Source organism: Danaus plexippus, chromosome 2, assembly GCF_018135715.1.
Source record: "Danaus plexippus chromosome 2, MEX_DaPlex, whole genome shotgun sequence".
NCBI classification, from domain to species: Eukaryota; Metazoa; Arthropoda; class Insecta; order Lepidoptera; family Nymphalidae; genus Danaus; species Danaus plexippus.
The window spans coordinates 2,409,959-2,429,543 of NC_083537.1; the positions used below are offsets into that span (position 1 = coordinate 2,409,959).

The 19,585-nt window shown below is 30.6% G+C and overlaps 5 protein-coding genes across 6 annotated transcripts; 2 read left to right on the top strand and 3 right to left on the bottom strand.

Annotated features, from left to right (window-relative positions):
* Positions 1-186: 186 nt before the first annotated feature.
* Positions 187-3,392, top strand: LOC116779714 (CBY1-interacting BAR domain-containing protein 1). 2 transcript variants are annotated; one of them, XM_032674114.2, is made up of 8 exons: positions 187-397; positions 784-943; positions 1,380-1,529; positions 1,778-2,002; positions 2,159-2,194; positions 2,292-2,417; positions 2,490-2,597; positions 3,245-3,392. In XM_032674114.2, the coding sequence occupies exons 1-8, from the start codon at positions 261-263 to the stop codon at positions 3,296-3,298; spliced, it is 996 nt and encodes a 331-aa protein (XP_032530005.2). In that variant the 5' UTR covers positions 187-260; the 3' UTR covers positions 3,299-3,392. The 2 variants fall into 2 exon arrangements, with proteins under 2 accessions (XP_032530005.2, XP_032530006.2); XM_032674115.2 differs by lacking the exon at positions 2,159-2,194.
* A 2,343-nt stretch (positions 3,393-5,735) lies between these two features.
* Positions 5,736-7,532, bottom strand: LOC116779626 (heat shock factor-binding protein 1). Its single transcript, XM_032674009.2, has 2 exons — positions 7,264-7,532; positions 5,736-7,156 (listed from the first exon to the last, which is right to left on the bottom strand). Exons 1-2 carry the CDS (start codon positions 7,360-7,362, stop codon positions 7,004-7,006), a joined length of 252 nt encoding a protein of 83 aa, XP_032529900.1. The 5' UTR covers positions 7,363-7,532; the 3' UTR covers positions 5,736-7,003.
* A 256-nt stretch (positions 7,533-7,788) lies between these two features.
* On the top strand, positions 7,789-13,949 carry LOC116779658 (cell division cycle protein 23 homolog). The gene is made up of 7 exons (XM_061520929.1): positions 7,789-8,308; positions 8,400-8,748; positions 8,836-9,015; positions 9,305-9,469; positions 9,901-10,147; positions 11,361-11,547; positions 11,889-13,949. Exons 1-7 carry the CDS (start codon positions 7,883-7,885, stop codon positions 12,117-12,119), a joined length of 1,785 nt encoding a protein of 594 aa, XP_061376913.1. The 5' UTR covers positions 7,789-7,882; the 3' UTR covers positions 12,120-13,949.
* LOC116779866 (arf-GAP domain and FG repeat-containing protein 1) lies at positions 12,844-15,627 on the bottom strand. The gene is made up of 6 exons (XM_032674368.2): positions 15,401-15,627; positions 14,838-15,329; positions 14,626-14,765; positions 14,480-14,545; positions 14,278-14,408; positions 12,844-14,028 (listed from the first exon to the last, which is right to left on the bottom strand). The coding sequence occupies exons 1-6, from the start codon at positions 15,562-15,564 to the stop codon at positions 13,981-13,983; spliced, it is 1,041 nt and encodes a 346-aa protein (XP_032530259.2). The 5' UTR covers positions 15,565-15,627; the 3' UTR covers positions 12,844-13,980.
* A 507-nt stretch (positions 15,628-16,134) lies between these two features.
* Positions 16,135-18,707, bottom strand: LOC116765261 (asparagine synthetase domain-containing protein CG17486). Its single transcript, XM_032654686.2, has 8 exons — positions 18,562-18,707; positions 18,228-18,470; positions 17,982-18,153; positions 17,698-17,909; positions 17,220-17,626; positions 16,765-16,927; positions 16,449-16,690; positions 16,135-16,383 (listed from the first exon to the last, which is right to left on the bottom strand). The coding sequence occupies exons 1-8, from the start codon at positions 18,667-18,669 to the stop codon at positions 16,200-16,202; spliced, it is 1,731 nt and encodes a 576-aa protein (XP_032510577.2). The 5' UTR covers positions 18,670-18,707; the 3' UTR covers positions 16,135-16,199.
* Positions 18,708-19,585: the final 878 nt, after the last annotated feature.

Below are 19,585 nucleotides of genomic sequence, written 5' to 3' on the forward strand. Positions count from 1 at the left end.
TAACTAAAGAATTAATAAAAGTAAACACACTTCTAAAATAAACTTTTATGACGTGAAGACATATATTATATTAAATAATGAGATTTTCACGTTCTTACATATGCAAGTAATTTAAAAAGTTATACATTTTTCATTCTATGCTTTGTCTGATGTCTTCTATAAAATTTTGGTTACCATGGAAACATTAAATAAATAAACAAAATACTTTTAAGAATTATATAAGAGATAATCTCGTTCTAAAATTATAATAATAGAACAAAATGTTTAGAGGAGACAATTCTCATTCTTTAAGCTATGAACAGCAGGCCAAATTTATTCAAGATCGAATCACAAACGTCGAAAAGAACTTCGGAGAATTATGTGCAGGATTCGGCGATTACACCAGAAAAACTGCAAGGTAAGTTACACCCCATAATTGTTCTTTATCATATTTTAAGTTTAAAACATTTATTCAGGTTGTCAAAAGTTCTTTGCAAGCGCAAAAAAGATTCATAGCATATAACGTCACTAATACTACCAATTAGCAACTTATAAAATAATATTTACATCGTACTACACTGTACTTAAAAATGTATACAGACAGACAATATGGCTATTAATTAAACCTCTAAATAAAAGACTTCAATATACTTCTAACAGTAGAGTGATTAGTTACTTATTGCTGAAACTTTATTAATATATTAAGAAATGTATGTACGTCATAGGTATTGAAAATAAAGTTATATATTTACATATGATATTTGGTATTATAGTGACATTATTTTAAGTATAGCATTTTTGTAGACTAAGAGATATGGGAGACGAGCTGTCTAAAATTTTAAAAGACTACGCCAACAACGAAATTGTAAACAAATCGCTCAGCGCTGGCTTGGACAATTTATCTTTAACTCTAACAGCAATTGAGGAATATAGAAATTGCGAAATTCAACGTCTAGAGGCTAAAGTGAGTACCTATTTTGTGTATTACTTGACTATGATAAAAACTGTAAATTTTATCTCAATATTAGAAAAACTATTAGCATATGCTGTGCTATGGTTGATTATAAAAATTTGGTTTCGGGTTTCACTTAAAATTGCAAGTATGTATGTACTGAATAGACCCAAAAGTGCTGAAAATCTTGTTCGTTTCCTCGAGTGTCTATAACAATCTAATTATATATAACTAATTAAAAATAGCTTTTATGACTGGAAATCAACAAGAAGAGACGAATAAATCAAGAATAGGCATACAATTGGCAGGTAAAACAAATGTTATAGGATACAAATATTTTTTGGGTATTTTATGTTTAAAAGTCTATATCTACCTACAAGTTGGTAACGTGTATAGATAATCACGCATGGTACGTCATGGTACGATCAAGACAATGGCTTGTTGGCAGGTTATAGGGGAGCTATGTCAATACGAAAATATCTGCAAGCACGCAAGGGAGGAACTCAAACATACTATGAGTGTAAGGGAAAAGGAAATGTCAAGGAAGAAAGTTCTTGACAAAGCTAGAGAACGACAACCGTTTAATAGACAACAAGTAGTATGTTATAAGTTATACTTATATATGATATGTAGCTCATTTATTTGTTCTGAACAATTCCCGTATTAATACTTCCATGTGAAACATGACCAATGCGCGATGAGTAGATACGAAGACATTTAACAATTCCTCGTTTATTTGCGCTTCTAAATTTACATTAAAAAACAAATAAATTTCATATAATTAAAATAAATGTATATGTATTATACTTCTTACAACATATATATAAAGAATTATATCGCTTTTAGACGTATGCAGAATCTGAATTATTAAAAGCCTCAGCGGAAATGTCTCGTACTGCGAAAGGTTTAAGCGAACAAACCGAATTCTTCGAAAGGCGTAAACTGCAGCAACTTAAGACTCTTTTGTCGGACTTCGTGACTATAGAAATGATCTTCCACGCTAAATCACTGGAACTGCTTTCTGTTGCTTGTCAACAAATAGCCGACATAAACGACAAAGCTGATTTAGAAGTGAGCAATTCAACATAATTGTTGTGGTTTTACTTTGACTATTAATAAAATAACATACAATACTTAAACATCCATAAGAACTTTTAGTGTAAAAACACGTTATCTAGTAAGTTAAAACGTTCGTTTTGAATGTAACTAATTTTTGTTTGTCTTAAGCTATTACTAACAGGTCTGTCTGATGAGGACAATTCGGTAAATATCAATTATATGATAAGCAATAAGAAACAGCAATTCTCGAGATATAATGTTATTTATTATCTTATAAAAAAAATTATATGAATTCATTTAGAACTTCAAACGAAAACTACGATCTCCGGAAAAACAGGTCAATTCCGGAATATCAGCCAGGTCGTCGTCTTTGGCGTCGTTAATGAAACCACAATCATCGTTCACAAGGGACGAAGAAGATTCTACGGTAATTAGACTTTGAGAAAAATAAATAAAAAATAAAGTATTAAGGTACTAAAATGAATTATTTGTTTGGCAGAGTCTGGGAAGAATGCGGTCCCCCGACAAGGGTTTACGAGCCAGATCCAGTTCTCTGGCGGCCCTCATGAATGTTTCTAAAGATGACGATGAAGAAGATGACACAACGGTAAAAAAAAATTGCATTGATTTGAGACACAAAACAGTATTTATTATTTATGACATTTTCTAACACTCGACTCTAACTTCTAACAAAAGGAAGGTGTTACCAGTGTGACGTCGATGTGTATGTGTTCCTGTCTGTGACGTCATACCTCTCAAACGGATACACCTATTACTATTTTTTTTCTTATTTGAAAGCTAGTTTCCCAGCGGACGTTCTTAGATATGTTTGGTTGATATCGAACCAGCGGTGTAAGAGAGTTTGTTCTATTCCAAAATCATAAAAGGCATTTTTTGGCGTAAAGTTCTTCGATTAAAATCATATAACCCATAATTGTTAAATTAAAATTAATGCATTGGAGGTTTTTTAATGTATTTTTAAAAAATGTATTCTATTAACTCCTACAAATCCTATAAAATATTATTCATATTAAGAAATATCTCAAATGCTTTCGTCATAACAATTTGTAAGACGGCGGTGGTAGCGTCATTCGTAATTGTCATTGGAAGGGTCTGAAACTCGTGGATACGCAAATTATGAGGTTACGGAAAGGAAATTCCTTTTTCACTCTGAATTCACTGAATGAATACTAAGTATACTTTAGTTTAATAACAAAAAAGCCTTATCTCTTCATTAAAATTACCTACTTACAGAACTCTGACGACTCAGAAGATCATACCAGCTCAGAGGAGACGGAATCCCGTTAGATGCTTAACATAATTTATTTACATATACTTATATAAGTTACAATTACATTTACTAATTGTTTTATTTCTAGAATATACGATTAATAAAAAAGTATACTGTTTTTTCATTCAACTTATTGGTCCTACAACGTATTTTCTATCAATACGAAAAAAAAAAAGTATTAACCGTCTCTCAAAAGTTATTATGTGATTAAAATTATATTAAGAATATACTGAATATTAAAATGGATTAAGTACTGGTTAAAGAGAATGGATAAAATCAAGAATAACAACCCAGTCATTTTTATTTTACGGAGGGAAAAAGAAAAGGACAATGAATACTAAGTTGTTATGGGTCTGTGTAGCATGAGCATGTCGATTAATACAAATAGGGATATATGTATGAGAAGGGCGTCAATTAAAATATGAGGTCTGATAGAGGGATATCGGGGAGTACATACGGCCCCGATAGCAACTAAATGGATAAGAGCAGGAAGATGGTGATTGAGAATAAACGCTGAAACCTAATATTTTTAAATAACAGACAAAAATAAGTTATTAAAAATAGACAAGCAATTACATATGCATAAGGTTTTTGGTAATTTGCTATTGCATTACTTATGTCAAACAGTCATCACCTTCAGCCTATTGGTGCCCAGTGCCCACTACAGAGCAAAGGCCTCTACTCTCACGGAGACTTAATTAGAGAGGTTAGAGTATTAATCACTAAGCATGCTCAAGGCGGATTGGCGATTTCAAACTTATAATTTGAAATTATAAGTCCAGATTTCCTTGCGATGTGTTCCTTCGCCGCTTGTCAGTGGTGTCTAAATACTCATAGAAAGTACATATGGCTCGGAAAAAATCACATTGGTACTTGCCAGGTTTCGAATCCGCACCCTCATACACGTGCTGGCCATTAACCTCTAGGCCACTGCAACGTCTATTGTGACAAACAGTCATTTATTATTATTTTTTTGTTATTTATTTTTTTAATCTTCTAAAGATTTTTTATAAATATAAAAAGAAACTTGTGTGGTAGTCATAAAAGTTGTTTCGTATTTTATATACCCACTTTCAAAGTTCAAATTTAATTATTGTTGGGGTGAAATAACGACCGCTTGACAATCGTAAATGTCAAAGAGAGTACATATTATGTGTACTTTCTAGGATGGATGTTTATTACGTCTGAACTAGAAAATAACATAACATAATCTTGTGAAATCTTTTTGTATTGCAGCATAAATAAGGCACAGACAAATATTGTTAGTTGTTTTAAGATATAAAATTAAACATCTGAGTAAACAGGCCAAGCTAACAAAAATACATGTAATTTAAACTATATTGAAATCGATTATTGAGACTATAAATATTCCCATAGAATGTAAAGGTTATATGAATTTGCTCAGACTAAAAGGTCTTTCTACTTACCGGATTTATAAATAGAACATTCGTCAATCGTTATATTCTACCACACTTGTTGAGGGGCCGTGTAAGATAATTTGTATGTCCATTAAAGAAATCAAACAAGAACGTTGACGTTGACGTTGGGTACCCGATAATTCATACTTTACCTATTCAAGTTATTAACTACTTATATAATTTATAATATAACCCCTATCATAAATACGTACACTATTCTAAGAACGATTAATTCCCCAAAATTTTAAATATACTGTTAGCTACGGACTGAAGCTAGGTGGAAAAAGAACCTTATTTATTCCATTACCAAATTCAGCTAGGAAAAGGCGCTTTAATTGCATGTAGGTTACACTTCCATAGATAGTATTTTCTGGGCACACTTTTTGAAAAAGGGTAATGATGAAATAGTTACACGAAGCGTCCTTTGTCTACCATAAGGAAGGTAGGTATAAAGCTAGTAGATTAAAACTTTACAACTTTAAAAACGGCATAGTTAAAATGATTACGATTCATGAATAGAAATTTTTGAAATGGTGTAATTTTTTTGTCGACAAAGTATTGTTTTAGTAAGAACACAGATTATTAATCATAAAAAAACCGTAAAACGTTAGTGACAGGTAAACGTAAATCCAAATACTGTTTTTTTAAAGCACATTGCACAAAACATAGACCATTATTAATGTATACAGTCTAGATAATACACTCTCAAAATACCAGATAGTCCATCGCATGTCATAAAAATATCAATTAATTAAATACTGAGTAATATTTAAACATTAAATTTATTACCATAAATATTTTTGCTAACATATCTGAACAAAAATAAAAATTTCTAAACAAAAATATTTTACATGCGCCTATTGAAAATCATTTTTTTCCTTTTTTAATTTTGATTTGCCATTGCCATACTACAAAAGTTTTTCGTCGTGGGGTTATAGAGGTTAATATAGCACAATATTTATTAGCAATGATCGTAGTACCAGACAGTGCCAGGAACAAAATCATTTCATATTGTATTGGGAACGAAAAAAATCAATAACATTACAAAAAAAAGTTTATTATAAATTATAGGAAATTACAAAGAAAAATCTTATCATCATATATGACAATGCAGTTACCATACATTTTTATGTACACTAAATGAAAAAAACAATTTAGATTTTTTGTACAAAGCTTCTTTTGCATATTTATTGACTCTGCATAGAAATTGTTTAAGGTTACGGTGTGTACACTTAAATACTTTTTTAATCGATATTCATACAATATAAGGCAATGTGCATACACTTAACATTCCATTATGTACCAGCTTTTGAATCTGTAACATTCTAAATTTTAGAAGATTACATTTGGTAGCCATTAAAATTATTTTCTATATTAATATCTTATACATAGCTAATAATTACATCTTTCTATAATCTTACATATCATAAGAGTTGTAGACAAACCGTTAAAAGTACTTAGCTATTCCACAAACTTTCAGACACTATAATTTTTTTATTGAAATTCCATAGTCTAAAAAGATGTTGCATGTTTATGTAAAGTTTATATAGTGCAGTCAAATTTCAATACATTATTTAATAAAAAATGCCTCTTTACTTATTTATGCTATGTATCATTATTTAAAATTATACTTCCTTACAGTCAAGTCCGGAATCTGGTGAATACAATTTTGTTATTCACTTAGATCCCCATTCTCAGATCGTTACAGGCATTTAGAGGCGATGTACTGATGAATTATATGCTTGCTTATTATTTCTATGCATGCACACATTCCATAATATGTACAGCAAATACAAGTGAGTAGTTAGTGGATGGGCCTTTAAGCTTCATAGTGCCGTATGCTCAATTTAAATGTAGTATTGTTGCCTGACATTTGCATCATATTTCAGTTAGGTAATATTAAAGCACAAACATACATTTTTAATGATATTTTTTGGTCTTACAAAAGATATTTGGGTTATTTGTTTTTATAAAGATATAAAAAATTTACTCAACTAATACAAACAATGGAATCGAAAGCACCATTACTCTATATAACATGAGTGTTAGAAAAAATATCTAAATTAAGCGTACTGGAATCTCCATATGTATCTAATGAGTAATTCATTTGATACTTATGGTGGTTCTTGACTCTATAAATTTCAATGTCGAGTACATTAAATACATATATTATATCTGAATAAAATAAAAGCAGCTAGATTAAGGACAATAATTTAAAAAACTAGGTTTTATGACATCACAAATAATAATGTGTGCATTACCAACTGTTGTTTCTTTGTTTTAAAAAGTGGCATTGTCTATTCACTACTTTTCATTTTCAATTCCAGCTTGTGTCATCAAATCGGTGATGTTCTTCTCAAGTTCATCGACCCTTGTACCCATCTCATCCATCCTGTTGATTATTTGATCTGACATGCTTTGGAATTTGTCTTGCATATTTTGCATAAGCGATTGAACCTATATATGGTATGTAAAATTATTAATTAGAAACTAAGATAATAAGTTGTATATTTCACGGAAGCGTTTTTTCAAATCCTTTTTATAATAAAAACAACAATACTCACATACTGCGTGATCTCTTGCATATTTTTAGGATCGTTAGCTGGAGTACTATAATTGTTTTCAACTTCAGAAACTTTGATATCTGTACTTTGTTCAGCCATTATACTGTATTCAACTTTTATTTACAATATTAAGTATACACGACCTTCTTCGGCCGGTAAAGCTTAGCAAATAGCGTTGTATCTTAGATTGATCTGTTACTAAAATCCGTCTTTGGTTTTATTCATACTTTAACAAATGCCACTACTCAGACTGCAGTCATGTCACTTATTAATTGACAGTCCTAACTTCGGAGTTCACAGAGTCAATATAGCTCCCTTTAGTAAATACCATAATATTAATTGTTAATTGTTCAGAATTCTTTGTTATCTTATTTATAATACATATGCTAACACATTAAAACTTTACTGTTTATATGACATCTAACTGTTTATGGTAATGTTAATAAATTATTTTGATAACCTCCTTCTCTCAATACCCAAAACATATTTCAATTTCTAAACGTCATCCTGATAACAGTAATTCAATTGATATTTTGATGTTTAAAACAGTTTGTCAACATTAAAGGTTGTTATAAAATAAATAGAAGAAATAAATATTTTTTTATCATACTTAGTAATCATGCAGCCTTTACTTAATACAAAAGGAGATATTCAAATTGATCTAAATCAGGTTAGAATAGATATTTTACATGGAATACAAGAATGTAATGATCGTGGATTAATGCAAACCGCGAAGTGGCTTTCGGAATTAAATTTTGCCCTAAAAGATCACAAAATTAGTTCTGAAATTCCGAATAAAGCAGAGGACGACATTGTGACCGAAGAAAAGGAGGCTTACACTCTTGCAAAAAGTTTGTTTGACTGTCAAGAATTTGATAGAGCAGCGTATTTTTTAGAGAACTGCACCAGTCCTAAATGCGTGTTTTTACTTCGATATTCACAATACATGTCAAGTGAGAAAAAACGCTTGGATAATGCCACTGATACGGGAAATGAAAATTCGGAATCCACTCAAGTATTACTAGACTTATTATCTTTTTTTAAGGTAATTTTAGCTACTCTGTATAGATTATGTTCCATCCAAATTATATTTAACTACTAAATTAGATCCCTGTAAAAATTTTTAATAATTTCAGGCTAACCGAAATAGTTTAGATGGATATCTTTTATATTTAGAAGGGGTTGTATTGAAAAAATTAGATTTGAGGAGTCAAGCAGTGACAGTGTTGCAAGCCTCAGTGGCGGCAACTCCAACCCTTTGGTCAGCGTGGGTGGAACTGGCTGGGCTAGCTAATGAGTATGAAGCTTTGGACTCATTACAGTTACCGAAACATTGGATGATGTATTTCTTTGCTGCTCATGCATTTGTAGAATTGAAATTATCAGAACAAGCTCTTGAAGCTTACATGGTGCTTGCTACAGCCGGATTTGATAAGAGCACTTACATAACAGCACAAATGGCTATCGCACATCATGACAGGAGAGGTTTGTTTACAGACACTAATTACAATCATCATATTGAACATAGAAATTAAGAAAAAATGCCTTATAAAACTTTTCCTTACCTTACAGATGTTGATTCATCTTTAGCTCTGTTTAGAGATTTATACCAAAGTGATCCATTTCGTCTAGACAACTGGGATGTTTACTCACATCTTTTATATTTAAAGGAGAAACGAATGGAACTAGCTAACTTAGCGCAGAAAGCTGTGTCGATAGACAAGTACAGAGTTGAAACATGCTGCGTTATAGGTGAGGAATATTTTTAATGATTACTTTTCTATTAAAATTTCATTCTATTAATAAACGATACTTCCACATATTTGTATGACAGTAACAAATATTCTCTGATTTCATTAACAATACACTATTTTAAATTATACTGGACTATTAACAACATTTGGGATATAAAATGACCAAATATTTCTATTTTCAGTACTAAAATTATGAGAATATAACAAAAATAATATTGTACTATTTTATTTTGATATCTTAAATAACTATATTGTCGTATGTACAAGTTTTTATTTTGTCTGTATAGGTAACTATTACAGTTTAAGAAGCGAACATCAAAAGGCGGTGATATATTTTCAAAGAGCGTTGTCGCTGGATCCACAGTATCTATCAGCATGGATTCTGATGGGTCATGAGTTTATTGAATTGCAGAACTCCAATGCTGCTATCCAGTGCTACAGACAAGCAATCGGTAAATGTTTAGAACCACCACTTTCTTGTATATTATGTATGGTTTGGTAAAATATATGGTAATTTTGTAAACAAACTCTTAAAAATAAGTAATTTAACCTCCATGCTTTAAAGGATTCTGGTTCCTTATATATATATATGTAATATATGTGTGTATGTGTGTAAATACTTAATTAAAGAAAGAATCAGTCCGAGTTACACCTATCAGCTTATTGTGTTAATCTCTCATGATCACCAAATTTTTTTTTTCTAGTTGTTATTTTCATCGATTAACTAATTTTACATTTTATAGTATGTATATACCTCATACAAAAATTATGAAATGTGTTGTAAAATTTAAAGACAGTATTTAAATATTGGCCTTACATTTTGATAGTGAAAAAATGTATATGACCAATTAATATATAATAAATATGTTTTTATTTATTTCAGATGTAAATAGAAATGATTATAGAGCATGGAACGGTCTGGGTCAAGCCTATGAGATTTTGGGGCTCAATGGTTACTGTATATATTATTATTCGAGAGCTGCACAACTCAAACCTGATGATTCAAGGATGCTAGTCTCACTCGGAGAGGCCTATGAGAAGATGGATAAAATACCAAATGCACTAAAATGTTATTACAAAGCTCACAGCACTGGCGATATCGAAGGGATGGCTTTATTCAAATTGGCTAAGTAAGAAACATTATTTTTTGTTTTTAAATTTATATGGATAAAGCTTAAGTATAATAATTATCAGTACCGGATCAACGACAGCAGCATTCGTTGCGGGCCTTCATATTTAAACCCGCATAATATTTATTTTTATATATTTGAACATTTTGAACATAACTTCCTACTTAAGACCATAGTCTTGTGCATAGCATAATAAATAAACTTAATTTGATGAAAATGTGATCACGTAAATATGACTTCTATATAAAGTAACTATAGTATACTTCTATGACTAACATAGTTAAGAACACAGCAGATAAGGTGTTACAAATTATTTACCCGCTATGCACTTGCTTGATGCGTCATTCATTATACTTAAACTTAAAAAATAAAATAACAATCAAATAATCAGTAAGGCATTTAGTTAGCTTACATCAAAGACTAGTCCAATCAAGATTTTAATCGAAAATAAAATATCACTATTTCTTAGAGAAATAAAAATCTTAATTTTTATCACACTCGTGATTCAAGTGATTTAATCTAGTATAACAAGTAATTAATTTTATTTATATTTTCCTATATAAGTATTTATTTAATCTAATTTGTTTTTTTGTAGTATTTGCATTTTGTAATATTTTGCGATGTCCATGGGCGACGGTACTACCTCCATCAGGTAGGCCGTTTGCTCGTTTTCCCCCCTTTATCGTAAAAAAAAAATACAATAATATATTCATTGACTGCGGAATTCTATTCACCCTTAAATGATTCATTGCTATCCAACTACCTTCATTGGGGCCTTCGGGCCCGTCTTAAACGTGTTGGTCCCATTGAGCCACCCACCTCTTCCGGTGACGCTGTAAAAGCCACAAAAAAAAACCTTCATTGTTCATTCATTGGAAGTCATTTAGCACCTAATGTATTACAATTTACAAATAATACATAAACAGACATTTAATAAACATTAGGTGATAAATATTGTCTGACAATATCGTTTTAATAGTCATTTCTGTTCATAGAAATTCCTTTTACTACACTTTTACCATACTTCATATTAACTTAATTTTGTAGTATTTTCATTGTAACTTAACAATGCTTTGAAAGGTGTATCAAATTACCTCTACAGGGATGTCTTGTTCATTTAACTGGGCTTAGACTCTGATAGTAGAGAATGCATTGCCTTTTGTTTAACTATTGTGTTTGCAAGGAAGATAATTGTATTATTAATTCTATCCAGGTTATATGAGAAATCGAATATGCCGAATAGTGCAGCCGCTGCGTACACAGCAGCCTGCCAAGAGCCGGCCAACGCCGGCAGCAAGGAGTTGCCGGCAGCACAACGCTATCTGGCGCAGTACTATCTACGGTTTTCATTGCTGGACCACGCTTCACATTACGCGTACAAGTGTCTAGAACACGAAAGTGTGAGTGTGAATATAACCATTGTAATATTTACAATTTATCATACTTCGTTATCATAAATAATCGATAATTATTACAGTTTTAAACATAAGAAAAATCTTTATATAAATATTAATATCGAGGATTTTTTTATTTATTGTATATTTCGAATTATGTTTCATATAGATTTTTTTTCAAACGGATACTTCATAATAGTGTAATTCAATATATAAATTATACTTTTTGCTACACTCAAATTACGTACTGATTTAAAATCACAATTTGACATATAATTACTGTCGTAAACATCTCTGGTGTTTTTGAATTTCATATCTACAACGGAATATTTTTTTTATCGTCACAGACCAAAGAAGCTGGTAAGAATATACTCAAGACTATATCAGAGAAACGTCTCGCAGCGTCAACTTCAGCTCAGCCGCCGTCTTTACCTGAAGACCTACCGGAAGCAATCAAGAACATTTCCGCATCATTAACCCAAGATACGCCAAAAACTCCATTCCCCAGCCCCAACGTCACTCCAGACAATTTTTCAACGCCGATGTTCACAAGAAAGAGTAGTAAATACAAAATGTGACAAAATTAATATTTAATGTTGTACATACTAATAAAACTTACAGACGCGTCTGTAAATCATTAAAATCATATAGAAATTAAAATGTTGTTAAACAGTTTAAGTCTAAAACACGTACATATTTAGTTAGTGTGAAATATATATTATTAAAAAAAATATCATCAAAACTTGTTTCTTGATCACAGAAATGAAGTGGAATTTATTGATCTTCATAGCAATGCTATGGGAGTTTGTAAATAATTTAGAATAGCTGTACAGTAACAAAGTGGATACGAAATGTCATGTAGGTTTTGACAGTTAACCTTTTTTTTATTACATGGACAAATGCTCTTCTGTCAAATGATATTAATTATTACAGCTTTAGATATATTTTGATAACAGTCTAAGACCTTGTTCAGTTCACTGTACCTCAAAGTTTCATAAGTTAAACTAAGTACTCTAATTACTAAATCGAAGTGAAAAATGCGTAACAAGTAACGCCTTTATAAATGATTAGCTTCAATTTACACAAGCGAAACTAAAATTCATCCGAAATACTAGGGATCATATATTTCGAAGAATTGTACTTTAAGTTGTCAACCTCTTAAAAATACAACCTCATTAAATATAAAACCTCCTTTTTTTTTAGAAACAAAATAAATATTTATGAGTTAATCACTAAGACCAACTGATTTATCCCTTTATTTTTTTCGTTTGTTTGGGTTAGGGATTCAAAGGAAACATGGAATAAAATAAAAATATAATTTTATTTTTTACACATTTTATAGAAATTAACAGATCTCAGTGCTCAAAAATTAAAAAAATAATTACATTAACATAAATAAATAGTCATGTGCATTGATCGAGGTGAAGCATGTAAATGAATTAAAACTACTAGTTAAATCACAGATGAAGCGCAAAATTTAAAGAGCTCAAAACAAAACATCTATATTATAATAAAGGCCAAAATGCAAAAACAATTTCTATTCAGAATTGTATGTTAGACATGTAATGTACAAATCACTGTAATATAAAATGACCATAAACAATTCAACAAAAGTAAAGCATTAATATTTTTAAAGTTAAAAATAATACTTAGCCTCTCTTAATAGTGCTTAGTTGTGCTCTTTTGGACTAATGTCATGATTAGAAAATAGTTTATATCCCTACATCAATATACTTATCATATGTTTGCTTTGTCACACTACTAACAGAGTGTTTCCAGTTTTTCATTAATAAATCCTTCCACATGATAGTATCAACTATCAACATAGCTTTATGAATTATGAATTGGAATGCACGAAATGTAGTGTGCCGATTCAAACTTGCGATAAGTTACAATTTTAAAACATATCTGACGCAAAACTATGCGATGACATCACCCGGCCATTGACTCACTCAACGTAATCCCAGTTACCTTTGTAAGGTGTTATGTATTATGCCAAATATAATGAAATAATTACATATTGTCATGCCGAAAAATTCAATAGGACTTGGCCGAGGTTACAATTAAATACTATACAAATTGTTATTACAATTAATAAAGCTAAGACCAGCATCATTAACAACAAATATTCATACATCCACAATAATTTCACTAAATTTACCATTCAATTAAATACTTTCATTTTACAATATTAACAGCGCATATAAGAAAATAGTTTGAGATTTATTTTTTTTTAATTTAAGGCATATCGAGGCACTTAAGTTATCAACCGTTATGTAAGCACATAATATTAAAAGTATGGCATTATGTAAATATCTATATAAGATACTCTGTTATTTCACTGTATAAACGATATTAAATTTGTAGCATTGTTTGTGCTTTAATTACACTACTATCTCTTTGTTCCTTACTCGCTCGAAAAAGGTTATGTAGACGGCATCAGAGGAAGGGATTCTTAGAATTTATGAAGGCCCCATTGTTTGCCGGCTAGAAGCAATATGTTTATTAGAGATATGCTTATACACTGAATACTTTTCATTCATGATTCACTAGTGTAACCTATATCAAACAAGATAAGGAGTTCCATGAACTGTTATACATTTAAATAATAAGGAAATAGAAATTTTTGTATCATTTTGTACTGTTTCCTGTCACAACAGTGTAGCTGAAACCCTATCTATTGTTTAATTTTTTATGTTATATTAAATTTTTATAATGTTATTCAAGTAAACTTACCATAAACGGATTGATTGGCGTGGGCACTGTGTTAGTACTCCAACCCCCATTAAAAAATGGATTTTTATTTGCAAATACATCATTGCTAGATGAAGTTTGAAATGGATTTTTATCCATGTTGTTGCCGTCCTCTGCAAAAAAAAATATTAATTCAAAATGAATCGCATATAACAAAACATTACAATTGAATTAATTTACTAACCCATATTTTTCATGTTTTGCTGTCTTAAAGCCAAATCCAGATCAGCTAAGGCTGCATAACGATCATCTATAAATGATTTATTTCTGATATTTATAAAGGAACTTGTAATGAATATATTATAGAAAGTGTGTTGTAAAAACTCTCACTTGATGCCGTAGTGGGGGAATTGAATGCATTGAAAGACTGAGTATTCGATGAAAATGGCTGTACCATGATGTTGTTGTTAAGATTATTGTTGTACTGGGAACTGTTGTAAATATTTGCAGTTGAGAAATCAACAGGAAAACTGAAAGAATTATGATTTATTTTAATAATCATTAAAAAAAATGCTATTATCGTTTTATATTTATATACTTACTCGGGTACAGGGATTGGGTTTGTTGCTGCTGCAGGAATTGTTTTATTAAGCATAGGCTGAGAAAAGTTATTCACTGGCCGTGGCAGCTTACAACTGCTATCATTAACATTGCTAACTACTTTCGCCATGTTGACCACATTATTATTCACATTCGGCTTAGAAACCTGGGCTGTTATTGATATCAAAGGAGTTGGTACTCCTATATTACTGGATACTTTGCTCTTCACTTTATTCTTTACTGAGGTATTTCCATTTGTCATTGCAGTATCATTAACTGATGACTCTAAATAGTATCTTTTCTTTTCATATTTATCAGACATGAAATCTTTGACTCTTTGTTCATCAGTAAAATTCACACTTTCACCCTCATATAAGCCCAACCATAGACGCCTGCAGTAATCGTTCCCTCTTACTTTAATAAATTCGATCTCCTCGGGTGTAAATGTAGCCATAGAAATTGATTTTACACGATGAGGAGGTGTAAGGCCACGCCTGGAAAGGTAAATGTTATAAGTATTTGTTTGTTGATATCAGTCACCAGCAATAACGCAAAAAATACTTACAACATTCCCGAACATTTTGAACACACAAAGGATCCAATCGTTGTATTTACATAGGTAGGGCCTCTCTGATTACAATCTAAACAATATTTATTACCATTTAAAGATATAAGTTCACGTAAAACTTCTAAATTTTTATCATCTTGTTTGCGACGGCTTGCAGCCATTTTCGATATGTAAATTACAAAATTGAACTAATCTATTGGATTCACTTTGTACGTTTTGTCTTTGATGTTAGATAACTGTCATTACTGTCAAATTCTGACAATAATGATGTCTATGGGCATATATATATTTAAAGCAGAAAGCTCACAACTCTACATCTCAACGAATTTAAGTTCTATTATACTTATTAAGTCACGGTAGGAAGATCACAAGATATATGAGTTTAGATTAAAGAGTTTTTTTTTTAGGCTTTTGTTTGCTGAAAGTCAAATTTATATCGAAACAGTATTAAATTAAGATGTGGTTTATCTCTTAGAGACGTATCTACAATCAGTGCTTATGTTTGAGAGTCAGATGAAGACATCTGCGAGAATATATACTAGAAAATTCATTTGATGATTTTTATTTAGAAAGGATAAATTATTTTATAAATAAACTATAACGCTATGTGTGGAGGTTCTATTCTGTTATTACTTTAAAAGTATTTAATCTTTTCACACTTGCTAGTTAAAAATATATTCATGGAGCTTATATATTATAATTTTGTGAATTAAGAAAATAAAAACGGAAACTTATCATTAAAGTAACAAATTTATTCATCACAAGAGTAAATATTAAATATTAATGGTGCCTGGTGTTATGTATTCATAAATGTTTTTGATATATCATTTCCTTTTTCTTTTTTATTTGCAATTCTTGAACCAAACTGTAATGCACGTTTCGGTAGAAATGTCACATTTACAAAGCCGAGTTGAAATGCAACAAGCCTTAAAATTAATTTATCACCAATTCCACATGGTAAAGTTTCGCTTGGATAACACCTAAAAGAAATTTTATTTTAATAAATTGATACTAAGTAGTCCATATACAAAAGAGATATACCTACTTAAGCCAAGGTTTGAGATTGAGTACATACTCAACTAAATCCTCATCCAAATAAGGCATCCTGGGTTGTCTCCCATGATCACATATCACTCTATTATCCCTTGCAAGATTCCTAAATGATATTCTTTTCCAATCTAATAGTAACTCTTTTGATAAACCTAACCAGCCTTGTCTCTTGTATGCATTCCTGTGTCTTACATATCCACCAAATAATTCGTCAGCTCCAGAACCAAGCAGTAAAATCTATAAGCAAATCATAGACAATGTTGTTTTTTTTTATTTTTTGACCTATACTTATTATAAGTAAATTTGATTACCCTACAATGTGATAATGACCCAGCTCCCGCAGCAAACCATAAAGCTGATCCAAGGCTTTCATCCAATATAGTTTTTCTCGGATAGACCAGGTCTCCTATGATTAATGATTGATACTCTTCTAATTGCTCTTTTGGAACATTAACTTCATGAAATACCCACAATCTTAAAAATATGATAGTAATATATAAACATTGTTTATGTTGTACACAATAGAACTGTGTTAGATTTGTAATATATGTAATGTGCCGGGTAGCAAAAATCAATGACAGAACCTAATATAGCAAAATGAATAGCATTATATTTGACATCATTTTATTATTTAACAATACCAAGCAAATGTTAATTTAAGTTAACCTTAAGTTCTAACCCAACAATATATTTATTTGACTGCAACTTTACTAATTCTCACTATGTAAGCTACATTTGTAAGCATGTTTTTTACTGAGACTACTACCTGTCTGGACAGAGCCGTTGGAGTTCTTGATATGACTGTTTTCCAGTTATTCTGTCGGGGACATCATAAGAAGTACTGTCCTTTGATTTAAATGCAACATTAATGAGGTCAACGGGTTGCTTTTTGGGTAAAAATTTATCTGCTAGAAATGCTAATATGGTGCAGTCCAAGCCTCCCGAAAAAAGAATGCCTGTTGTGCAATGTTCGCAATAAGTTTCCTCATTAGATATGCATGACTTACACTTGTTAGGTTGTGTTTGCACTCTCACTTGTACACTTCTTCCTAACAACTTGCAGATATTTTTAACGGTATTTAGAATAACTTCATTATCTAACAGACTTTCAAAAATGTGCTGCTTGTTTTTGTGATTTAAAGAAGCATTTTCTATGTGTGTAATAACAGAATCCTGAAAAAACAATAGGTTTCATCATTATAACTATGGATGTCTTTTGTTGCTTTTTCTTCTATAGCTATTACCTTTTCATTAAGGTCGAGGGAAGATTCATAATCGAAACAAAAATCTTCATCCGGAAGACTCTGTCGATCTTGGCATGATTGGATCCAATCATCTAGAGAAATAGTCTGAGAATTTTCACATGTTTCCCATGAGTGCAGATTAATTGATTTTTTATTTATATCCATTTCATAAATATGACTTGCTGGTATTTCACTACACAGGTATTTTCTACCTAAAATAATAAGTAATAAATAAAAAGCTGAAATAAAATAACTCTAAGTAAAGATTAGGAACAATAACATACTTAAAATATTACTCAAGACATATGAATTCTCAGATTTATGGAAAAGCAATGAGTTTCTTCCAATTCTGTCTCTAACAAAATACATTATTTTGGTGTGTTTGTTGTAATAGATTAAACTAAATGGGCCCTTTAGTGCTTTCAATTGTGCCCTTAGATGGTCTGTAGACATAGCCTGGAAGTATTAATTTATATATATATCATCTATATTTTTAAAACCTTATAGTTAATGGATGTATAGGTACTAACATTATCAAAAATATTTAATAAGGCTTCTGTATCACTATCTTCACCCCAAGTACTATTGAAAATATCTCCATTAAAGAGTAGAATACCCGTGTCACTTTCAAGAGGCTGTTTTATTGGTTTTTTTCCTTGCATCCATAACACACAGCCACACATGAATAATCTAAAATTCTTATTGATCTCTATATCCAGTTCATTAATACAATCTGGGCCTCTTCGTTTAATGCAATTTAATAACTTTTCATCCTGTGATCAATTATGAAAATAAAATATTCCTTTAAATTTACAAAATAAATGTGGCATTCATAAAGTAAGCATGAAATTACAGGTTACAAACTTTGCTGATATTTCGTTTAGAAAAATATATCTCGCAAAATATCCCACACATGATGGTTTTAATTAAAATAAAATATTTATTCAATTCATGAATTTCTGTATTTTTCATTAAATAATATTTATTCTGAGTACTGATATAGAGTTCAAATGTCATCAATATGATAATAGTTTAGTTGACAATTGACATCTTTTATACTATTTTTTTTTTTGTAAATGTTTTACGGCTCTGGATACGAGTCCTTTTGAGCCTCATTTTTATAGTTATTTTTGTTATTGCCATATCCCTATCTTCTATTTTATCAAATAGATATGGCATCACTAAGGGTTTGAAGGGAAAAAATAAACAATAGATCTACAAATATTTCAAATGAGATCGTTCGTGAGGATGCCTAGATGTTTTCTGCTCTTTCACGTTAAATATACGGATCAGGTTTTATTTCGTATTTCGTACATTAAAGTAGCTTAGACGTCAGAATATCTTATTTTTAGTCAGGCTGTAGCACCACCACGGCTCTTTTCACGATCACTAAGGATGTTTACATTATATAAATGAGAATACATACGTGGATCTAGCTTCATACCTTACTCGTTTGAATTAACAACTGTTCTACGTCGGAAATTCTTATCTCAATAAGCTCAGACAATTTGAACAGTGTTTTCGTCTGATCCCCAGTGAATGTCTGTTATTTTATTACTTTCTAGTTCTTCTTGTTTTATTTATTTTTTTGTCTAGTATGAATTAATTAGTAAATATTTTGTTTTCAAGTTCTGTGTTATTGATATATTTTTTTACATTTTAGATAATAATTTATATTGTGTATTTTATTTTGCACAGCTAAAAACGTTCTCTTCTGTAATGAGATCTAAGAAAAACGTTCTCTTGTGTATTTCCTGAGGGTTAGCTTCTCGCAATAATATCGTTTTTTATGCATAATAACTAAACTTACACAAATATGTGAGACGACGAATTATATAATATAGATTAAGGCAGAAAGTGAAATCTGAATTCTGTACATATATTATTT

Bases quoted from the DNA above. Each gene is read 5' to 3' on its own strand.
- LOC116779714 (XM_032674114.2), top strand. From the start codon at position 261: ATGTTTAGAGGAGACAATTCTCATTCTTTAAGCTATGAACAGCAGGCC. The intron at 944-1,379 runs GTGAGTACCTAT...GCTTGTTGGCAG, and splicing joins TTCAACGTCTAGAGGCTAAA to GTTATAGGGGAGCTATGTCA. The intron at 2,418-2,489 runs GTAATTAGACTT...TTTGTTTGGCAG, and splicing joins GGGACGAAGAAGATTCTACG to AGTCTGGGAAGAATGCGGTC.
- LOC116779626 (XM_032674009.2), bottom strand. From the start codon at position 7,362: ATGGCTGAACAAAGTACAGATATCAAAGTTTCTGAAGTTGAAAACAAT. The intron at 7,157-7,263 runs GTGAGTATTGTT...TACCATATATAG, and splicing joins TGCAAGAGATCACGCAGTAT to GTTCAATCGCTTATGCAAAA.
- LOC116779658 (XM_061520929.1), top strand. From the start codon at position 7,883: ATGCAGCCTTTACTTAATACAAAAGGAGATATTCAAATTGATCTAAAT. The intron at 8,749-8,835 runs GTTTGTTTACAG...CTTACCTTACAG, and splicing joins CGCACATCATGACAGGAGAG to ATGTTGATTCATCTTTAGCT. The intron at 9,470-9,900 runs GTAAATGTTTAG...TATTTATTTCAG, and splicing joins GTGCTACAGACAAGCAATCG to ATGTAAATAGAAATGATTAT.
- LOC116779866 (XM_032674368.2), bottom strand. From the start codon at position 15,564: ATGGCTGCAAGCCGTCGCAAACAAGATGATAAAAATTTAGAAGTTTTA. The intron at 15,330-15,400 runs GTAAGTATTTTT...TTACCTTTCCAG, and splicing joins TCAAAATGTTCGGGAATGTT to GCGTGGCCTTACACCTCCTC. The intron at 14,546-14,625 runs GTGAGAGTTTTT...AATCATTTATAG, and splicing joins TTCCCCCACTACGGCATCAA to ATGATCGTTATGCAGCCTTA.
- LOC116765261 (XM_032654686.2), bottom strand. From the start codon at position 18,669: ATGAAAAATACAGAAATTCATGAATTGAATAAATATTTTATTTTAATT. The intron at 17,910-17,981 runs GTATGTTATTGT...TTATTATTTTAG, and splicing joins TGTCTTGAGTAATATTTTAA to GTAGAAAATACCTGTGTAGT. The intron at 16,691-16,764 runs GTAATCAAATTT...ATTTGCTTATAG, and splicing joins GGTCATTATCACATTGTAGG to ATTTTACTGCTTGGTTCTGG.